The 24,157-nt window shown below is 36.6% G+C and overlaps 1 protein-coding gene across 1 annotated transcript in view; it reads right to left on the reverse strand.

The window, feature by feature from the left end:
• The window catches only part of LOC129265635 (bromodomain adjacent to zinc finger domain protein 1A-like), a 43,792-nt gene that overhangs the window by 10,282 nt on the left and 9,353 nt on the right, over window positions 1-24,157 (reverse strand). The window contains exons 2-3 of the mRNA XM_064101333.1: window positions 15,603-16,043; window positions 14,784-14,947 (exon numbers count right to left, since the gene is read on the reverse strand). Of these exons, the coding sequence (XP_063957403.1) occupies window positions 14,784-14,947; window positions 15,603-16,043 (605 nt within the window). The remainder of the gene's footprint in view (window positions 1-14,783; window positions 14,948-15,602; window positions 16,044-24,157) is intronic.

The raw sequence follows: 24,157 nt of genomic DNA on the forward strand, positions 1-24,157 counted from the left end.
GTTATAAAATAATCATTCACAAAAACACCATTCATATAATGACATAATACCACGTTCATTGACCATAGATGACATTTGAACAGTGACTTAAGACTTGTCAACTACACCCATGTCCACATTTCATTCACTCTATCCATAAACTTTCAAAGTTATGATGGCAATTGAACAATTACCCCAACATGGCCTAAGTTTATTGACCTTAACTGACCTTTGACCTTGGTTTTGTGACCTGAAACTAACAGGGGATGTTCAGTGATACTTGATTACTCTGATATCCCAAGTTTTATGAAATAGATCCATAAACTTCAGAGTTAGGATGGTAATTCAACAAATACCCCCAACACGGCCAAAGTTCATTGACCTGAAATGACCTTTGACCATGGTCACGTGACCTGAAACTCGTACAGGATGTTCAGTGATACTCGATTACTCTTATGTCCAAGTTTTATGAACTAGATCCATAAACCTTCAGAGTTAGGATGGTAATTTAACAAAGACCCCCAACACGGCCAAAGTTCATTGACCTTAAATGACCTTTGACCATGGTCATGTGACCTGAAACTCAGGAAGGATGTTCACTAATACTTGATTAACCTTATGTCCAAGTTTCATTAACTAGATCCATAAATTTTAAAGTTATGATAGTAATTCAACAAATACCCCCAACTTGACCAAAGTTCATTGACCCTAAATGACCTTTGACCTTGGTCATGTGACCTGAAACTCGAGCAAGATGTTCACTAATACTTGATTAACCTTATGTCCAAGTTTCATGAACTAGGTCCATATACTTTCTAAGTTATGATGTCATTTCAAAAACTTAACCTTTGGTTAAGATTTTGAAAATAATTATCCCAACATAGTCTAAGTTCATTGACCCTAAATGACCTTTGACCTTAGTCATGTGACCTGAAACTCAGGCAGGATGTTCAGTAATACTTGATTAACCTTATGTCCAAGTTTCATGAACTAGGTCCATATACTTTCTAAGTTATGATGTCATTTCAAAAACTTAACCTTAGGTTAAGATTTGATGTTGACGCCGCCGCCGTCGGAAAAGCCGCGCCTATAGTCTCGCTCTGCTATGCAGGCGAGACAAAAATAATAAAAAAACATGAAGAATACGACAACACCTCAAAATGTAGCGCCCTAAGTGCGGCCGTTGCGTGTACGTACGCTCGTTATTTTCACATGCATTTGCAATGGAACTGGGCACTTAGCAGTGTTTGCGCGCCGTTTAAAGTCGCTCTCTGTGTATATAGTGTAGCTAGCGCATTTGCGTAGCCGTGCGCTCCAGTCGTTTATGCGTTAGTCGCATCTTACAGCTGTGCATGCGTTAGTCGCATCATACAGTCGTTTCAATAATTTCAACACTATATTGATTAACCCAAAAATCAGAATTTTGGTTTTAAAATTCGGAATTTGGAATGGAAGTCGAAAAATCGGTATAATTCTGCCAAAATCGGAATGGTTGGCAGGTATGTAGATTAAAGGGATGTATCCCAGTTATTGATAGTAATTGGCAGAGCTGCCAACATTGGGAAGATAGAATCCAGTAGATTTCGCGGAGGTCTGATTTTGTGAGGGAGCGGCAGAACATTGTCCCACGAATGGGAGTTATGGGTAGCAAAACACATTAAGAAACAACATTTGATAGTAACCGACAGCTGTCTAAACCATCAAAACTTTTTGAAAATAGATAAATTATGCACATTAGAGTGATTTCATGAATTGTCATTGACTTAATATATACTTCAGGCAATACAGTAAATTTTTTTCATAATTCATAAAAATGCATTCAACATGAAAATACCTTAATTGTCCAGAGGGGGAAGGGGCTGCAGTAGTGGTAAACATGGTAAATGAGCTTGCCTAGCGCTGGCCCTGCAAAGACTTATAATTATATGTGGCCTGTTTAAAGTCTCTGAGGGATTCCTGTGAAAATTGTCACACAATCCCATTCCGCTTGAAAATTATCTTTATACTTCGAAAAGTATTTTGTCATCTTGGTCTTGGATGACTCCATCTCCATGATCTCCATCGTCACTGACGATGTGATTGTAGTGTGGATGAATCGGGCAGGGCGTGCTTCGCACAGTTCAGCCAGCCAGCGCCAGACCAGGCTATATAGCTCACTCACGAAAGAGAAAGTGTTCGAATCCGATCAACCGAAGTGAAAGTACCGTAGGCGAAAAAATCTCCACTTTGCTTCTGTTCTTCAGGATTGTCAATAAAATTATTCCTGAAAGTCGGGGTGTAATAGTAATCCACTTGTTAATCCCATCGTTGATCCAGTTTCAGCTCGAATAAAGCGCACACAAGCTTACGAAAAATGCCTTGCAGTGCTCGTGGACTTCCCTTCTCGTAGCCTCCTGGCGCAGCGCGGCCGGCCAGAGACCAGGCAGGGCCGCGTCGGGGCGCATGTGCATAGAGTGCCGCTGAAGTGTTTCCATCACACACATTGCAGAACCCGGAAATAAATGGCTTGTTAGACTAAGGGAGCCCATCCATATTGTATTGGCAGCGTGCACCCCGCGAGCACACCCCCGCTGCAGTAATTAGTGAACAGGATGTATCTCCCCGCTAGACGCAGCTAGCGGCGGCGCGCTGCTCAGATTAAAGCAGATTAACAGGAATCATTAATCCTAGATTTTATCCTTGCAGCTTGCACACGGCCAACTTGCAAGCGAATACTCGTACTCAAATGATGTGCTTCTTTCTAAATCCGTTGGTGAAATGTGCGCGACCGATGCGGTGATTTTTCTTGTCCGCCCGACACGAAATGGAGGTATTGAACTATGAAATATTGAGCTTAAAAGAGTCTTAGATTTTTAGCAAAATACTTCTTGTACGTTTCGAGGTGGAAAGATTCATATTGATATGAGTTATATATTATTTCCCTTGCGTAAAAATTATCTATTTCTTCCAACAAAGTACGATCATCACTTGTTCTTAATCCGACCCGACATGAAATAGGGCATAGTATCTTCTAGCAATGTAAAATTATCGCTTGCGTGTTTGTTTGGGTCCGTTCTGGCACGAAATGAACTTATAAAAGAATGAAATATTGAGCTAAAAAGTGTCTTAAAAACTTTTAAAAATATTTCTGGTACGTTTCAATGTGGAAAGATTCGTATTCATGTAATTAAACTTGCGAAATAATTATGTATTTCTTCGAACAATGTACGATAATCGCTTGTTCTTGAATTCGACCAGACATTTAATAAAACAAAATGCATGGAATGTTAAAAGATAACACGGGTCGTAGATTATTCTAAATATACTTTTAAATAGTTTTAAGGCGGAAAGAATCTAATTACCTTTCGTAATAATCTATGGTATTTTCCAACAATGTACGATTATCGCCTGTGTGTTTTTTTTTTCCACTCTGGCACGAAATAAAGGTATAAAATAATGAAATGTTGAACTAAAAGTGTCTTAAATGATTTTGAAAATATTTCTGGTACGTTTCAAGGTGGAAAGATTCGTATTCATAAAGTTAAACTTGCAAAATAATCACGTATTTCTTTGAACAATGTACGATAATCGCTTGTTCTTGAATTCCACCAGACATTTAATAAAACAAAATATATGGAATATTGATAGATAACACGGGTCCTAGATTATTCGAAATATACTTTTAAATAGTTTTAAGGCGGAAAGAATCTAATTACCTTTCGTAGTAATCTACGGTATTTTCCAACAATGTACGATTATCGTTTGTGTGTTTGTTTCCGCTCTGGCACGAAATGAAGGTATAACACAATGAAATACATGTATTGAGCTAAAAGTGTCTTAAATGGTATAAAAAAAATTCTGGTACATTTCTAGGTGGAAAGATTCGTATTCATATGATTAAACTTGCGAAATAATTACGTTTTTTTTTTAACGATGTACGATAATCGCTTGCTCTTGAATTCGACCAGACATTTAATAAAACAAAATATATGGAATATTGACAGATAACACGGGTCCTAGATTATTCGAAAATAGTTTTAAGGCGGAAATAAAATAACTATTCTATTCTTCGAACAATGTACGATGATAACTCGTTCTTGAATCCGACCCGACATGAAATGAAGCAAAATATTTGGAATGTTAATAGATAAAACGGGTCGTAGATTTCTAAATAGTTACGAGGCGGAAAGCATCTGACTGCCTTTCGCAATAATCTATGGTATTTTTCAACAATGTACGATTATATCTTGTGTGTTTATTTCTGCTCCAACACGAAATGAAGGTATAAATGTGCGAAATATTGAGCCAAAAACTGTCTTATAAATGATCTAGAAAATACTTCTAGTACGTTTCAAGGTGGAAGGATACATATATATCTAATTAACCCTGCTTAAAAATTAAATATTTCTTCCACCAATGTACGATAATCGCTTGTTCCTGTTTTAGAATGATATAATTCACCTTGCCATTAATTTGATGGTTCAAATTACAAAATTTGTTATTTTATGCCATAATATTTTATGCAAAAGTATTCGAATAATTTCATTTCATTTTTACATAATCATTGGATTATTTGGTCACAGCAGGTGAGTATAATAGTGCTTCTTCGCAATTCATTATGACTGTTTTCATACTCGTACATGTATACACAATTAATCAATTTAATGAAAAACGCTCAAGCGCAATGAAAAGAGCAGGATCTTTCGCAGAATATTTATGTCCGCTACGCCCATGACCCTTCAATGATAATTAATCAATATAATCTACGTCGGATACTTTCTTTGAAAAGAACTCGCCGCGCATTATATGGTGAAAGCAAATGGACGCTTTGATCTTTAATAACTTAAACAGCACCTTTGTTAGGTATTTCTTAATCAGTTAATCTTAAAAGGGGATAAGAAGGAACATCCTGTGGAGTCTCTACTTTTTGCCCTCTTATAATATTTTAATGCTATTAAAAGTCATCCAACACTAAAATCTTTTGAAAAATTGGTCAACGATTTCATGTAAACGGGGGGGGGGGGGGGGGGGGGGGCGGCGAAACTTATTAGACCTATAAAATCCTGGGCACGTTGAAATCAACAAAGTATGTATAGCTCTATGGTATAATTATGTACATATATATTTTTTAGGGCGGTAATGTCAATAGGCATCCAAACAGAATACCTCGTTAGAAGGCGGGATTATTAGAACTTTGATTCTAACTTACCTTTTGTATCGGCGTGGGGATACAAAATCTATGCAAATTGTTAACATAATTAAATTTCCCCCCCCCCCCCCCCACTCTTATGCACCAGTTTATCATGCCTTTCTTTGTAACCTGTTTGACCCACCTCTCACTAATTCTCTTGCTATTCATCCCATTATCACTGTTTTGTTCCAGATCCTGTTTGATGTTGCCTGCCTCATTATCTTAATCCCTCTTGGCTTGAGGTCTTTTACTGGCCTTACTTACACTGACTTCCCTTTGTGTCTGCCTACTCCTTTTCTTTCATCCCCTTCACTAACCTGATTGGTCTTCTCTACTCACTAATGCCCCTTTTGTCTCCTTGTTTCTAGCGTTGCTGTAGCTTGTTTGTGGTCTATATTATGGTTGTTCCACTTTATATGTTTGTCATTTTGCCTCCGACGAAGATTCTGCTAGGATCGAAAGCTTAGGCCCCTTTTTGACTTTCTAATAATTAAAAGAAAGATAAACTTAAAAATCGGGGGGGGGGGGGGTATAAAACCAAGTCAATACTAATGTGGGCACTTATGGGTGTAACTCCTAGATTTACCCGGGACCACAATGCCTTGTCGCCTTTTCAGCTACTTTAAGATATATGCCTCATTATATTGCTATATAACTAAGATCAAATTTCATTTGGCCTTTGTAAATGGCGCAAGCACGAGAACACGACACGAACTGCGCTTGAATTTTTTATAAGGCAGATCTTTAACAATTTAGATAGTTTTGACAAGTAGAGAACGTTCGTAAATAATCAAATGAAATAAAGCTTCCATTTGTTGGGGGAGCCAGGGAGAGGGTGGGGGTGAGCAGGGAGGTACATGTATGGCAATTTTGTGTCCCCTACGCTTAACTGACTTTTGGAAGGACGTGTTCCCCCCCCCCCCCCCCCCGCCTACCACCACATGTTTGATGTCCAACTACCCAAAACATATAATGTCGGCTTGGTCGCTATTTATAAAATCCCGTTCTTTAAATCTTCATGATCTATTTTTCACATTTGTTTTTTTTTAACATCCTTTAATTCATTGCATTTGCTTTCTTTTCTCCGTTTTCACACTTTATTTTGCTCTCGCGATTTTTCAAATTACATTGACAAATTATAATTACCCGAAACACTTTTGAAATATAATGTTCGTCTGTCTATTGCGTGCTCATTGTTCATAGTTTCATCTTGGGGTTTATTTTTGCACCACTTGGAATAACGTCAACATGGTCAGGCTTCCTGCTTTCACTCCTGTTCAAAGAAATCTTGTAATAGTTATTTTTGCCAAGAAATGCACAAAGATCGTCCAGACAAAAAAAAAACCGAGATGCCAACGTTAGTGTTTTCATTGAAGCTCGGGCTCAATGAATTCGATCATGAGGACTAATCACTCCTTTGTGAAATGACGAAGTGCCAGTTGCTCGAACTTGTCACAATAGCTCTAATTCTATAGGGAATTAAATCTATTGTTCCTTCGCATTTTATCGTTGAGAGGATAAAAGCATTGCAGCTCTAACTTTGTTGAAAAATTAGACACAGGAGAGAAGTGACGCTTTTTGGACGAAATTGTTAGAAAAAGACGAGATGTAAAATAATCATCAACAACTGCGTATGCATCAATTAACTAGAAATGGCACGAACATGGCAATGATTCTGCATGGAGTGGAAATAGAACATATCGTCCCTTTTTCAGTCCACGTTCATTTACCGCCATGTGATGTGCATCTAGAGCAATATAAAATTCTGAACGCAAATTGTATGAATATATGCGGATCATTATTTATGTACATTACTATATTTTTAAAATCCCCTTGCCCGGCATCCGGGGTAGGAGGATGGGCGGCAGCAGGGTAATTTTGATTAGGGGGAGGAGTAACTTTTTTTAATACTTAATTTCATATCGGGTCGGATCAAGAACAAGCAATAGTTGCATCTTGTTAGAAGATGTAGATATTATAGCGTAGGGAGAATTAGATTCTTTCCGTTCCAAAACTCTTCTGAAGTATATTTTTAATAATTTAAGATCGTTATGAACTCGATATTTGTCAATCTTATACCGCCATTTTATGTCGGGTCGGATCTCTTTCCGATTCGAAACCTTTTAAAGTTGAATTAAGAAGGGGGTGAGTTTCCATAAATATAGGTTCTACATACAATATATAGTATATATAAGTTGTTCAAACACATAGCATGTCACAATAATCCTCTGCCTTCTCGATATTTTGCTTTGAAAGTCTATGAAATTAGCCACCTGTCAGAGCCCGAGAGACGAGTGTACAGAAAAGTCACTCGGAGTGTGACGTCACCGGGGGGAATTTAGTATAAGAGGTGCCTGAATGTCATACAGAAATGCTATGCAGAGAGAGAAAGATATTTTACAATTTTTTTTCAAAGCAACTCAAATCAAACAAATAGGACTGATATGTACAAATCTTTACTTTCCCTGTATAAAAAACAGTATGAATAACCACCATGAACTCTTCAATCATGATGTAAGATAGCAAACAGTGAGTTATTGAATGATATTTTCACTATTTCTCATTTATTTTATCACGATGTTCAATCAAGTGAGTAGCTGGAAAGTAATTCCGGCGGCTAGCTCAGCGCGCGCTGAACGCATAATACTAGTACACACAATACCCAGGCATTGAGTGTACTGTTATGGTCTGGTATGTCGACTTAGTTCATGGCCGTGCAGCGATCCCCTGGCGTTTTTTCTTCTTTTCTTTTGTCTTTGACTCCACTTTTATATCCTCTGGATCATTTCCACTCATAGCTCATTCCACAGAACAATCTTGAACCAAACGTATAGTATTCTCTCTCGGCCTTCTGAGTTGTTTTCTATATTTAATTACGCTAGGGGTCACCGTCACACATACAAACGCAATTCGGAAGTGAGTTGAAGACAGAAAGATATATAGTAATTAGTATACATCTCTATGGTTGAAGACAACAAGAACGGTACGGTAGCTCGACAGCTAGCTGCGCCGGAGCGGGCGGCCGGTCGGCACGTAAAGCAATTCCGCAACCAACTGTGTTTTTTTGCAAGAGCCGCGTCACACGCGGATAAATATGTCATAATAACACGTCTGCTACGGTATCGACTGGTGAGAAGATCTCGATCAAATTTCATATTATTCACCTTGAAATTATTCCTTTAGGGTCTATGGTATCATTCTGAGGGAATTCACATATTTGGAATAATAGTACGGCCACAAATATTTTAATCATTTCCTCTTTGCAAGTTCTATGGCTCGCAGATACAACTTCAACTGCAGTTATTCCATATGAAGGAGTACGTGCATAGTACACAAAACGGCACTGCCTTGATTACTACACCGGGACCGAATACCCCCCGGTGACATCACACTCAAAGAACACCCGTCTCGGTAGGCATTGCAGGAGCGAACTCAGGGAAAATGGGTAGGGATAAATCGTTCAAATTCACTATTTTGAAAAAAGAAAATGGGGGTCGAATCACCTATTAGTGTTTGGGGGGTTGTAAGGTTGCTATTAATGTAAATATCTCAATATTTGGAATCGTCTTCTTAATTCAACTTTAAGTATCATCTAGATCGAAACTCTGTATAGGTATATCTACGATTTTCTTGAAGTCGACCATCATTTTATAACGGGTCGGATCAAGAACAACAATCGTATATTGTTGGAAGATATAGATATTCATAGCACAACAAAAATCAATTATTTCCACATCGAAAGTCTTAAAATATATTTTTATAGACAGAGGATATCTTTTAACTCGATATTCCATACTGAAATACTTTCATCTCATGTCGGATTGGATCACGAATAAGAAATTTTGCGACTTTTATTCCATAAAAAATGTTTTTTCGACTTTGTCGGGAAATTAGTCATTTAATTTTTTCTGACAGAACATGGGTTCGTCCATATAGGGAAATATCAGTTATTTAAATCGTTTACACTCAAATTAAGTTTCAAATCATGCGCGATCGATCGTGAATTAATTTGAGATGTTTGTAACTCCATTTCATTTGCCTTTCCAATATTGTCAAGGAAAGTGTCATTTATGTTCTCAGAGAACATGAATTCAGTCCTAAAGATATATGAAATTTATCTTAAATTGTTTGCACCTCAAAACAATCGATAATACATCAATCGGAAATGATGGCGAAAATCAAAGAACGACAGAGATATTCCATGCATCCAACAATCTAATGGTATCGGTTCGCGAAATACGCAGTAGCACCCATTCATCATGTTCATAATAAAATATAGAGGGTGAAGAGTTTCCTCATTTGAATAACCACATGCGGCACTAAAAAAAAAGGATCGTCACATCTATCAGTTCCCATTATTTGTATAAAGGCCCTATATAGTCTATTTATTCACAAAATGTTGCTAAACTTAAAAAATAGACCTAAAATGATTCTGGGTTTATCAAATACTGCAGTATGAAAGTTACAATGAGTATCATACAGTTTCACTTTTTTTTCATAAGTAAGATGTTTTGTATGGGGATGTCATCTGTGGATCCCAAGCATTTTCTTTTTCTTCATTCAATGTTTTTTTATAAGAAAAAAATATATCGACAACTAAACCGCATATCCGGTTTTTCATTATTGTTCCTGCTCGAAATGATACAGAGCGATCAAAAGACGGCGTTTGTCTAGCTTTGAAAGTTAATGATAATGGGCGATAATGTGCATTCGACCCTTAACGCCCCCGCAATCCCTCCCCCACTCTGCGTGTGGTCTTTAGTGTCACTAGGGAATTGTTAGCGCACACAGCAAAAACTGTGGTGTTAACCGGTGTACATAGGACCACACCAGATATTTTACACCGGTGTTAAATTTGTGGTGTTAGTTTTACACCTATAGGCAGTAGAGGCGCACGGCCAATATTGGAGACTGTCTCCAATGTGAGAGATTATCTCCAATATCAGAGACTTTTGTAAAGAATTTGGGTATCCAATTTCAGAGACAGTCTCCAGTTTTGGAGACCTATTTCCTTTGTTTACATTTGCTGCAAAAGGATTACCTTGGCGGCAAATAAAAAAGTGATAAGGAGATTCATCATGAAAAATTACCCCTTTTCACCGTCTACTTTAAAAATTCACCGTCTACTTTTGTTTTGATAAGGATTTTTGTTGTCAATCACACACAAAACAAATGGGCTTCTGACCTCAGTGAGACAAAATTTTGGGTGGAAAAAATCATGCTTTTGTTGGTGTTGTTTCTTTTGTCCTTTTGCAAAGCAAGTCTCCAATGTGGGAGATTGTCTCCCCTATTGGAGAAAGTCTCCCATATTGGCCGTGCGCCTCTACTGATAGGTGTTATTACAACACCTATGGTTGTTACATTTACACTCTTTGGTGTTATGTTCAATCTCTAGGGTGTTACTTTAACACCTCAGGGTGTGGTCCTCTATTAACACCAATTGGTGTCAGTTTTAACACCACAGTTTTTACAGTGCACTATGAGAAACTGGTGGATGAAAGGCTGATATCGGATTTAATCCCGTGCCTAGAAAGACAGTATTGAACATCCTTGATACTTAAGGTGACAGGTGCCCTAATTTTTTTTTTTTTTAATGATTTTATTTTTTTGGTCTCCTTTGCTAGTTTCATGTGTGTACTTCATCATGCAACTTTTTTTATCTCAATATTCTACCTCTTTTTTTAATAAGAGGGGGGTTAAAACATATTTTCATAAAATTCTCAAACCGGAAGTAGTATTTTACACACCGGAAGTGATTAAATCTGTCCCCAAAACCTTTGATACTGCCTTAAAAAAAAATCAGAAAATCCCCAGATTTTTTTTGGCTGAAGCCCCAGATATTCCATGTAGCAAAGTGGACTACCACCCTCTGTTGGCCAAATAGGGAGAGCTACTGTATTGCACAATATGGCAGCGACTACAAGTTACATACACTATGTGACAGACATGGCGCGTTACAAATGTCCGTTATTATTAGTATTATAGCCCTTTCTTTATCGTGATATTATACAAAATTGAGGTTTTTTTAATGAAAAATGTAATAACTCGAGTTCTAATCATTGGATTTGCATAAAATTTTGTAGAATTGTGTATCTTGAAGAGTACAACAAAATAATGATAGTTTTTGTGCATGGTACCCCCACAGGTGGAGTTGTGTATAAAAGTCCTTTCTGAATTTCTCATTATCTGACTGCTTGTTTAATCCATAATTTTTACAATTCTACTCTGAATATTTCTTAAAGCCATCATAAATTCATCACAAAGAAGTCAGAGAATGAAATTAATCCATCAAAACTTAAATTACACTCAATGTTGTGAAGTTATAACCATAGAAAGTTCATATAGAGAAAAATCATGATTTTTAAAGTCATGACTTTGAATGACCATATTTTGCTTATGCATAAAGCTAATATGCCACAGTGCAAATTTTTGTGTAGATCAGCTCATAAGCTTTCCAAAAATATATAGTTTGTTGGGGTACAGGTACTTAGTAAGAATCCTATGCTTGATTATATACCCGTAGTCGTTTCCGCACGGTAATAGGGCACCTGTCACCTTAAAAGCACTGATTTTTATACCGAGACTCAAACCTCGGATACATTTGATCTACGGCAGCCGTAAAGCGAATCAAAACAGCCGTTTAATTATTACTTTTTAAATACACACCACCTATTTGCAGCTGGTTCAAAAATGTTAAACGGCTGTTTTCGACTCGCCGTACAGCCGCCGTAGAGCAAATGTGACCGAGGTATAAATAGTAGTGCTGATTAGTGGCGTACCTAGATTTTTCAAAGGGGGGGGGGGTGCAAATTCGTCCGCCCAAAAATTTGACAAGCAAAAAAAGGTCTTGAACCACAAGTAAATGACATTTCGCGCCAGAAAAAAAAAAAAGAAAAAAAAAAAAGGTCTTCACATTAGGAGAAGGGTCACTTATGGCTCGTCAGGGATCACTTTTGGCTCGTCAGGGGGGGGGGGGCAGGGATACGTCACTTGCATGTATTGTGACTCGTCAGGGGGGAAGTCTGCCCCCCCCCCCCCTTATTAGGTACGCTAATGGTGCTGATCGTTGACTTTGGCCGGCTTATTAGGTCCGGTAAGGGTCGAATATAAAAATTTAAACGTCTCAGATTAATTGAAAATCGTTCGGGACAGAAATTATTTCAAAATTGTTTTGATTTGGAAATTATATTGAAATAATTTAATTACCTTCTAGAATAAACTCTCTCCTAACCCCCCCCTAACCCTATAGTACAATTCACGTATCTTTTCAATTAAGTCAGAAATCTAAATCCTATATTGGATAATGGTCTCAACGTCTCAGATCAGCTCATGATCGATCAGAACATATTTTAAAATTGTTTTGAGGTGGAAATTATATAGAATTTATTTCAGATACCATAAACTCTTTCTCCTGAAATAAATATTATTCGCTTATCTTTCCAATAAAATCAGAAAGGGAAATACGTTGAAATAAAAGTACTCAACATCTTAGATTATAATGCACGATCGTTCGAGACGTATTTTTGAAATTGTTTTGAAGTGGAAATGATATATCATGAAATCAATTAAAACCTTCCAATGTAAACTCTTATTCTCCTGAAAGAAATACAATTCGCGTATTTTTCCAATAAATTAAGTCCCACAGAAGCAGATTGCGTTCCCAATAATTTTCAAGAATCAAGAGTGCCTACAATATCAAAAATTCAGCAAAAGTTGCCAAAAAAAAATAAATATACCCAAACAAATTATATGATGTCAGAAACAAAATCAAAATGTCAAGAACATCAAAATAAAGAAACAGCAAAACAAAAATAACATAAAAGGAAGTATATCAAATCAACATAAAAAGTAAGGCAGCATGATGTCAAACAAAATAAAAAGAAGTAGACATTTTGTTGATTTGCGATTTAGCGTGTTGAATGATTTGGCGTCATTATAATTCTCCAAAATTTAGTCTGCCGTTGCTATCAATGTTCGCACTAATTTAGTTACATTCGGGCATCATATTCATATTGTCTCATTTTATCTGGCCTCTAAAAAATATTAATCTTCCCATGGCAAAGATGAATTGGCCTACCACTCTAGTTATACGCTCTTGGCGGACATTATCCGGCGAGTTGGATGATATAGGCCTATTCATACCAAGATGTCTCAAACTATGGCCTTAATAGAGGTAAAAACTATGCATGGGCACCATTCGTGCAAATGCTCGATCATTAATATTCTTTTTAAACGAACGGTTGGTCTTGCGCTTCTTGATTTTCATGCTCAAGAATTAATTTTTGTTGTCAGTGCTAAGAAGCAATGTTGACGTTCGGATAAAACGGGATAAAATAGGCGTGTATGCAGTATCCATCTGTATCCGGCCCCAAAATCATACGTTAAAAAAAGTCAATAATTCAACTTATTTTTCAAGTGTGAATCTTCCGTGTCAATCTCAATTCGCAAGCTGCAACATTTTCGAAATCGGCAGTATTTCTATCGATGGTGAGAATTTTCAGTTCAGTTCGTTGACAACGGAAACTATCGAGAACCATCGACTTGTCGAGATCGAGAATTCTTGTCATATTCACATCGTGCGCACGTGGATGTTGATCTGTACTCGGTCGCCATGCAACACGATGTGGCCGAGCATATACTAGCTAGCTGTAGTCGTTTCTAATATAGAGCGTGCTTGCATGCATGCTTTGCTACGGACATAAAAGAGGAACGCCTTTCATTATCATGCTTTAAATAATAATAAATTGAAGTCAAACAGCACGACAAGTAGAACTAGCTAGTACAGGCACCACGACGTATATGTTTACTCTTCATTCTGGGTCTTCACTCCAGAGCGAGCCGCGGAATTGAAGGCTAGCCATGGCCGGCGCGGGGTGAGATTGCCTTTGCGAATTTTGATAGAAATGGGGAGCAGCGGCAGCGCTTGAGATATCTATGGCGCAGCTAGCGGCAGCGAGCTGCCGCTAGATACAGCGAGCTGGGGATTAAATCTATAATCAAATGGATTATAAAGTATGGCAGCGAGCGGCAGCAGGCATAGGGGGAGCTGCGAGAGCGGATGTGAGTTCTATTGTGCTTTAATTATCGCAGCTAGCTGCCGCTATTATCCCGTCTTAGAGTGTGCAGGCATACGCTCGCGGGGTGCATGCTGCCAATACAATATGGATGTTCTCCCTAATTCACCAGTTGTTCAGTAAAATTATCTTCATTTACATTGGAAATCAATGTACGATTATACAAAACTGGTAAAAGTTACTGGGTAAAATGAAAATGTGATAAGGAAGTTCCACGTGGGTGTTAGGGAGTTGAACATGCTAGACTCGTAAAACAGTCGTTTGTATGATTTTACAATATAACAGCTAAAAATCCTGATTATCCGGGAGATTTTGGCATGGGATCGGGAGAACTGGAGATTGGATTGCAATCCAGTATTCTCCCGCAGGATCCGGGAGACCTGGAAGCTCTGAATATGGCCTGATTGAATGTGTAAATCCTAGAACTACATAAAACTAGATCCAGCCTAGAGACAGTCAGCCTCAGGTTACTATGGTGTGCACATTCCATACCATTGTTGGATTGCTAATTAAAAGTAACCTTGATCTGCGGAAACCCAAATAAAAATATTTTTACTTACTGCTTTCTTGCTGACAGCATTAAGGAATGGACGTGCATCTGGATGCTTGATGAGTTCCTTTAATAATGCTTCACACTTGTTGATCTGTGTTAGATCCCCTCGACCACGTCCACTGGATGATCTGCGATTCTTAGCTGATGGCCCTGATGAATCAGAAGCTGAATCTGAAAGGATTTATTTTTTATTATTGCATAGACTAGATATTTTAGCCAAAAAAATAGCACTTTTATCATGTACAGTCCACCCACCTTTTGTTATTATCTAATAGAAAGACCACCGTACATTGATAAAAAAACATTCTGAGAGATGAGATGATACCATTCGTAGTAGTTTAATTGGCATCCACATTTCTCAAATAATTTTAGAAAAATGAATGTCCGAGTGCTGTTGCCTCATTGACTTTAGTACAAGAGTGCAAATAGATAAATTTTTCAGGTTTCATTTACTGCTAAAATAATTAAAACAAACCAAAAGTATAAGAAATTTATATCAAAGGAAGCATATCATCTCATCTCTCAAGATAAAGTAATAAATTGTTATCATTGAAGCATTGCCATATGTAATTCAGTAGATTTTATGATAGCCAGATTAGGAATTATTTAGTTTTTTTAATATGTCTTGTATAAATACTTCCTGTATACACTCTATGTGTGCTAGGAGGACAATGAAATCATGGTAAGATTGAATGAGAAAGTCAAATGTCTTGCTTGGAAAAATTGAAAAATCCTGAATTACATCACAATAATATTCCTTCTATGAGTCCTAAGGGGAGCCATCCTAGGACCACAAAATAATGAAAGACATGATCATCACACTAACCATCTGCATTCATGCTTCCATTAAGGGCTACTTTGAAAAGAGCCTTTCCAGAATTCCTTTTCTTCTGGACTTCCTCCTGCGATGACTCTGAGTCTGTAGAATCCATTCTAATACTTCGTTTCTGACCCCTCCTCTCCAAGGATGACCCCCGACCTCCCTTCTCTTGAAACTTTGACCTTCCTCTGGTTTCCAGGGATGATAAAGACTGTTGCCCTTTCTTATCTTGAGCGCTCTGCTGACCTTTCTTTCCACTAGCACCCAAGACAGGTTCAGAATCTTTCTTGGAGGCTTTGGTTGACTGGCTTGGTTCTGGTGTATTCTGTCTGGATTGACGTCCCCTACTCTGAGACCGGCTCCTAGAACCAGTCTTCTCTTCAGCCTTGGGTTGACTTTTAGGATTCTCCTTCTTGGCAGGTTTAGAGGCAAACTTCTTAGCTGGTCCTAGACAGGGGAGCAAGTATAATATCAAAACGGATTTATCATAAATATTTTGTAAAACACAAAACAATTAATATGACACTGCCTTCCAACACATTCCAAAAGTCCCTTTCCTCTTGCCTGCACAAAACATAATAAAATAGTCTTGTTAAAATATTGCAAAATATGGTGAAAGGTAGTGAAAAATGGGGGGGGGGATAAAATCATCAATATTCAGCATTCATGTTCTATCCAAAATCCTTTGTCAACAATGTTCGTTTTTATGTTGTTGTTTTCTTAATATCACCTTTATTCAAAACAAAACAAAGTTACAAACAATGAAAATAAGTCCAATTACTCTTTTTTAGGACGAAGCACAGGACTAATAAAAGAATTACAGATACACAATATATAACATATCACAATCAAATTTACATTGATGAAACGATTATACATTGGTGATTGCAGAAAAGAAAATTGAAATAGATCAAGCACACACCCTTACAACAGAAATGGAGAGAAGATAGAGGGGAGAAAGAAAGAGTGAACTTGATGAAGAGAGATAGGAGGAAAAAAAAGTGTGACGAGTGAAAAAAAAGAGAAAAACGGGAAAAAAAGGAGAAGACGAGGGAGAAGACAAAGAAGGGGGAGGAGAAAGAAGAAAAAGAGGAATAAGAAGTAAGGGAGTGCAATACAAAGTTTTGTGAATGAGATATTGCATTATTATCTAAAAGAGTCGTATCTGTCCATTGCGGCTCTGCCCTAGCATTGAAGATGACATATGACCCTACAAGAGCTAGTTTGCTTATCGTATGAATGGTGTCCTTACATACTCTACTATTTACAAAACGGAAAATCTTCTTAATCTGTTGTTTGTTTTCTTTAGTAATACACCTCGACTTCAAAACAAATCAACTGTGTTTCACAACTGGCTGCCCTAATGTCCTCATTAAGTTGTGCATATCGTTCTAGTTTCCTCACTCTAGCTTTTGGAATACTGGGCTAAAATGGTACTGTGAGCTCAGCCATTACTACTTTGGGTATATCGCTGAAAAAAAGTACCAATTCCGGCTTTTCAGTTGTCGGCATAATGTTGGGGGAATCGTTCCCCCCACCCACTCTAAAACCGGGAAGATCTGCAAATATTGTCACAGGAATCATGTTTGTTTCTATTTTTTCAATTCATTTGCAATATAATAATAATAATAATAATTATAACATTTGTAGGGCGCTTAATACAGGTGTTTCTAAGCGCTCAGTTTTCTGCCTATCAACTAAATTACCGGGGAAAAAAAAAAAAAAAAAAAAAAAAAAAGAATATATATATATAACGCAATATGCTGTTGTGTCTATAGGTAATATTTATACAAAAAGATCCCTCTCTCCTTCACCCTACATGAAAGAAAATGAGGGAAATCCCAATAATCTTAACCCTAATCTCCCAGGATATTTCGATTCATATCAATCCCGGGAGGATTACATTTTAGCCTTTCATAAAGTAATTTTGTAGTAACTGACTAAATCAGCTCCTAACATAGCATTCAGTGTAAATGTTGTTTATAGCATTCCTATCAGTTGTACTTAAGAAAAATTCCAGTATAAAAAACAATTTGTTTATGTATTTCTTTGTTTTTTTATTTCATTTTTTTGTTGTTTTTTTTTGGACAAAATTTGGCATCATTGTTTTGTTCTTAAATAGTATCAAATTAAGTGACTTGAAAATAATAGCAAAAATAATCACTCATGAATTTTAGCTGATTCTGATAGTCATGGATTAGGTTTATACCTGGGTCAAAGAGATTCGCTGAGACTTGGCCATCATTACTCGATAGGTCTTTGCAGCCTGCCATGTGCGTACAGTACCAATGGGGCACGTACACGTATGAGCACAGAACCGGAACAAAATGTAGGCCTAGGCATATCGTTGTAGGTCCTGATTAACAAGTTAATGATATTTTCAATATGATCTGGTGTTCAAGTTGACCTATTTCAAGACAGGTAACTAGGCCTAGTGTCTTATGCATCCAAGACACAATGCATCAAAAGAAAACATAATAGCAATTTTTTTCAAGTAGATTCTTAATTACTGTGATGCTGATAATTTATTTCTTCATTTTTGATAATAGTTATAATTTATTTTCCATATAAACATGGATATCGTATCGTCGATGATGTAACCATCATCACAATAACTCTTAGTCATAAAATGATTTTTTTTATTTACATTATTTGAAAATGATTTGCGCATTGGTCCAGTTAATTTATGAATGTATAAGTTTATGTAAATTTAGATTTCCAATAGCAGCAACCATTCGATCGGCTGTTGAGTGATTATTATCCTAATTTATATTTATATTTATTTTGTTAATAACTGTGCCTGTGTCGATTGAATATTAATTTTATGGCAGAGTTCCAAACACTAGAGCCAGCCTCTGTATGTATATGAACAGATAAACACGCCTTTTGCAGATTCAGTTTTGTTTGTCAATTTAATACTGAATTTTATGTCAGTTTATTAAGGGGCAGCGGAATGATTTTGAAAGTGGAGGGCATACAATCATATCGTTTTGATGTAGGCCTATTTTTTATTTTCACTTAGGGGAGGAGCCCGGTCGCACCCAATGCACTTTATTTTGATTGTGTTAAAGTGAATTTGCTTAATTGGGTGTGTATGTCATTTCACCCCACCCCCTAAAAAACAAATAAAAAAAGAACATTCTGACTTAAAAAGAAGGGAAAACAAAAGTAAACTAGAACTGAACTTGTCACTGAGACAAATTAGGTGATACGCCATCAGCGCCATACAGACGCAGATACAATGGATGATTATATATGCAGTTGACTTTTAAACTTGGACTGGTAGGTTGCTCCCAAATATGATTATTATTGAGTAGACCAATTCCAACACTATACTTTTTCAAGGTCATCAACGTCAAATTGATATTCGAAAGTGTGAAAAATAACCCTAATTAGATTAGTGAAGATGACGTCGTACGATCTTGGTTTTATTACAAGAAATGATTGTTTAGTCATGATCTATCCGCATACAAAATGTAGACGAATTTGGACCAGTAGTTGCACTCTTCATACAAAAAACGATATCTGAACTTTGACCCTCATTTTCATGGCAAAAATGGCCTCATATAATATTGAGGTTATTTCGACATATAATTGTGGGATCACGTTTTGGACGCCTACAAAATTCGGGCTCATTCAGACTAATGGTTTGTGATATAGAAAACAATGCGATACTAGTATTTGAATTTTGATACTCATTTCCATACCCAAGGCCTTATATGAACTTGATGAAATTCAGACCTTCATTTTTGAGGAGCGCGATCCCGCCAGCGCTCCTACCGCGATCCTAAAAAAATAAGGAGAACGAAAAATCACGCTCTTTAAAAAAAAAAAAAATAGCCTTCACAAAAAGTTGCTGAAATTTCACATTTTACATCTTTATATTCACGAAATAGGCATCTGTTTTCCATAATTCCTTGAAATTATTTTGGTTTACTTGGAAACTACCGAAAAAATGAAGAATATTCACCTCTTTCCCGAATCTGATTTGATTTTAAACTTGGTATACATGTATATTGTAGTCCCATATGTAGATTTTCATGGCAACACCATGGAAGTCTACATGAGGGACTACAATATTTACCGAGTGTAAATTCAAATAAGAGTCGGGAAAGAGGTGAATATTCTTCATTTTTCTGATAGTTTTCAACTAAATCAAAATAATTTCAAGGAATTATGGAAAATAGATGGCCATATCATGGATTTAAAGATGTAAAATTTGAAATTTTAGCAATTTTTTTGTACAGTATTTTTTTTTTTTTTTTTAAGCAGGAGCGCGATATTTTGTAAACGTATTGACCCAGGTCTACTTTCACCACAGATTAAGTAATAGCTACACAGCTATTGCATATACGATGTTAAGAAAAATCTACAATTTATCATACATGTATTGTATCGAATTGATTTGAGCTCCTCAAGGAGAGCGATTCTGAGGAGCTCAATTGAGCTCCTCAAAAAAAAAGGAGAGCGATTTATTGAGCTCCACAAAATTATAAACGTGAAGGACTGGAAATTATCAGATATGATTGTCTGGGTATGTTCTATATCCTTGCAAATTTTGGGCTCATTTGGATTTATGGTTTCTAAGACACAAAACAAAGGGAGATCTGAAATTTGACCATCATTTGCATACCCAAGATGGCCTTAGTATAGTACTTTAATTCATTAGCCATGTCAAGTCTGGATATGAGACTACTACAGAAGGAAGAGTTTGTCCTTTGAATGTCACACGTCAACTTTGAATTCGATTGGGGATGGTTTGTACTTTTTGAAAAAACTTTAGTTGATTTTTTAAGATAATAAACATAATTTATAAGAGACTCAGCGAAATAACAACCAATTGACGATATTTTAAACTATAATATACATTAAATATTAGCCAGACCCCCCACCACCAGGAATCGAACCCGGGGCCTCAGGGTTGGCAGGCAGATAGCTTGACCACTATACTACAAAATATCCCCATAGACTTAACACGTGAAGCTCAAAATCTGTCATGGTTCATTCACAATGCTGACTTTCAATTGAAAATTTCGGCACAATCCCGACATCTAATGAAAAAATAGAGACAACATTACCGAAAGTGCATAGTCTCAGCTACAATATATTCAAATTTGGAAAAATTAGGAGCAAGGATTATCGAGATACAGCTCAAAGAACATTGTCATATAGATTCATGTTTTGAGAAAAGTTCACCTTCCATAGACTTAACACGCAAATAGTGAAAATTTTGACACTTGGCCTTTAATCGAAAATATGACCATGAAAACGTCCTCTAAACGAAATTTGACATGAGGTATTTCAAAAGAGAATTGACTGAGCTATAACATATCAAAATTTGGGAGAGAATCGACCAACAATAAGCGAGATAACCGCAAATGAATTTGAAATTTGTGACGTCAAAATTTAAAAATACATTTTTTTTAATTAGAAGATGATATGACGTCACAATGTCCGATCAGCCCAAATGATGCATGAATTCATATCTACAACTCATAGGCTTTTCAGAATATGTAATAAAATTTGGGGGTATCCAGGCATTCTGAGGAGCTATGGTGGATTTAAGATAGGCATGATTTTGTGTATTATTCGCCATAGACGCGCGCACGGATTTCACACTTTGACGCGCACCTGTGACATAATGGAAAGTCACTTTGAGTTGCAAATTTTTGCAACTTGTTAAGAAAAGTATCAGGATTCCAAAAATGTAAGAAAAAAGAGGTTTCTGCGTTCCGTACGCGTGAGGACGCGTACGCACAGAAATTTTCAAAATGCTCAAAATTGTCTGAAATGTACTCTCGTTTGATCAAAGTTGAATATTGAGCATTTTTTAATTTAGAAGCGTGCGACGCACACGCGGTCATGAATGCAACTCGGCGGTAGATATTAACCTGAAGTTAATGCCTACCAAAAGAATTTTGAAAATGACGTTTAGTTAGGAAGATATGGTCAATTACATGACTCAAGGTGAAAAACACAAAATGGCGCCTACGTGACGTCATGCATTACTGATTATCATGAAAAGCTTGACACCGATTCTTCTGATGAATGTCATTGATCATGGAAATTTTCATGTTAATTGAATGATGAAAACTTAAAGAAAGTGCGTGAACAAAATCAGGAAGAAAGAAAGAAGAATAAAGAATAAATAATAATAAAAAAGATTCTGACAATCACAAGAGGTGATACACTGATGGCGTATCACCTTACAAGTTGGAACAATAAAAAGTCATTCTAGACAATTCATTTTTGGTGCCAAATAGGCCTAGAGATTTTGGGAATTTATTATGTTTCGATGAGATAAATTTAATAGTATGCCTACTCTGAAAACCCGAAACTTTATTATATAACACAAATTTTAACATTGATGGTATGACGGGAGGCTCACCAAGAACAAGTGTAGGATGCCCTCAATACTACTTGCTAAATAGAGCATATAATCAAAGATCAAAATAATGAATGATTTATACAAATTATAATAAATATTTCATACAAATTAAAGGAAGTTTACATATAGTATATAGAAATTTCCAAATTATATCCCAACACAATAAATATTATTTTAAAGTAAATGGGTCTTGAGAACAATTGTGGAAAAGGACGATGCATTTAAAGGAAATCATGAGAAGAGAGGCAGCTAACTTGTTGTCTTTTGAATTATTAAAGGGATGGTCCGGGCTGAACGTATCTATAGCTTAATGAATAGAGTAGGATTCACTGAGCAAAATGCCGAAAAATAACAAAGTTATTGAATTTTAAAGTTTAGCAATATTTTGTGAAAACAGTCATCATGAATATTCATTAGGAGGGCTGATGATGTCACATCCCCACATGCTCTTTTGTATTTTATTATATGAAATATATGAAATTAGGTTTATTCAAATTTTTTCCTCCAAGAAATAGAAAAATTTGATTGACAACTGATTTAGTGCATTAGATATTTATTGCTGCAACTTATTTCATTATAAGGGAGACATATTATTCACTCAAGTATGAACAGGGCTCGAAATTAGCGGTTGCCCGGGTGCCATTGGTAACCAAAACTACCGGCATGGTTGCCCGGATGGCAACCAAGAAAATTCCAGATATTTCTTTTCTCAAAGAAAATAAAATTCTCCGGATTTTGCGGCAAGCAAGAATGCTTTTCCACTCCAAAGTTTACAACTTCGGGAACAGGAAAAACATCTTTCAAGATTGCATTGTTGCAAAGTGTCAGCTCCGAAAGATCGCCCAAACCTATTAAAACACATGTTCTTGATCAAGCCATGCGCTATGCGATCCAATAGAGCCAAAACATTGCCTGCCAATGAGGTCTCAGATTGTCTGCCTGTCTGTCAAAGTTTAGCTAAGTCCTCGGTGAGAACCATAGAGCTTAAAATTTTGACATGATTAAATGAGGTGTTGCAAGTTTATGTAGAAATAATAAAGCACTTCTGTTATAAATGGTAAGTGAATGCACAAAATGTAGAGGGCGCAACAGTTTGTTCGTCAATATACACATTATTATCAGATCAAGAATGTGGAAAGGGGTCTCAGGACTAACCTTTACACTTGCGCGGTTGTTACATCTTCATTTTTTTAAAAGACAGAAAAATTGACATTTTTTCAATTTTTCTTTGATAATTACTGCTACTTCATGAACATGTGTTATCTTACTCATTAATATGCATGAGCATGATTGCCTATTCATATCAGATTCATGAATATTGATGAGCAACTTAAAATATGGCATTTTCTAAAGATTGAGGATATTTTTGAATGCCAAGTTGTAATAAGAACTTGAATCATGTGTAGGGGAGACCGGGGTTAGTTGAAACATTGTAATTTTTTTTAACATCTTTAAATAAATTTCTGCAATACTGCCCTCAATTTATTGTCATTATCAACAGCCATCCACCATATTACAGACAACACATGTGCAACAAGCCTGGTGAAGTTAGAAAGGAATTTTTTTTTGGACCTTCTGAGTAATTTTTTTCTCTTTCAGAAATGTTTTATTATCTCAGAGAAGTTTATAGATCAGGTTGGCCAGTTTGGGGGTATAATAGACACTTGTACCAAGCTACAAAATGAGGTTATTTATATGCCATGGTGAAGTCCCTTTTTTGTGCTGTAAGCTTATAAACGTCAATGGGCCTCCGGGGTTAGTTGGAACAAAATTGAAGGGGCTAGTTGGAACATGTTCCAACTTACCCCAAACATAATTATGAATAAAAACATTGGATAAGAGAAAAAATATATAAAGTATTTCACATTCTTCTGAACATGTATTGTATACCATGCTTGTTTTGTTTATCAGTTAGGTCTGAGTGTGCATTTAAGGTCTATTACATAGGCCCCTATTGCAATATTAACCTTTATCAAACTGGGGGGGGTCAATATGAGCCCCCCCTCAAGAAATGTTGTCACTACGCCGTTGTGCGAAATTTTTTGACTACACTGCTCAATGGCTTTTTACTTTCAGTCTTGCGCATCATTTGAGACCAAATTTGCAATGCCTGCACGGTTTCGAAATTACACAACATTTTGTACGTGCATGTCGGACCCAAAATTGCTCAAAA

This window comes from Lytechinus pictus, chromosome 7, assembly GCF_037042905.1.
Source record: "Lytechinus pictus isolate F3 Inbred chromosome 7, Lp3.0, whole genome shotgun sequence".
NCBI lineage: Eukaryota > Metazoa > Echinodermata > Echinoidea > Temnopleuroida > Toxopneustidae > Lytechinus > Lytechinus pictus.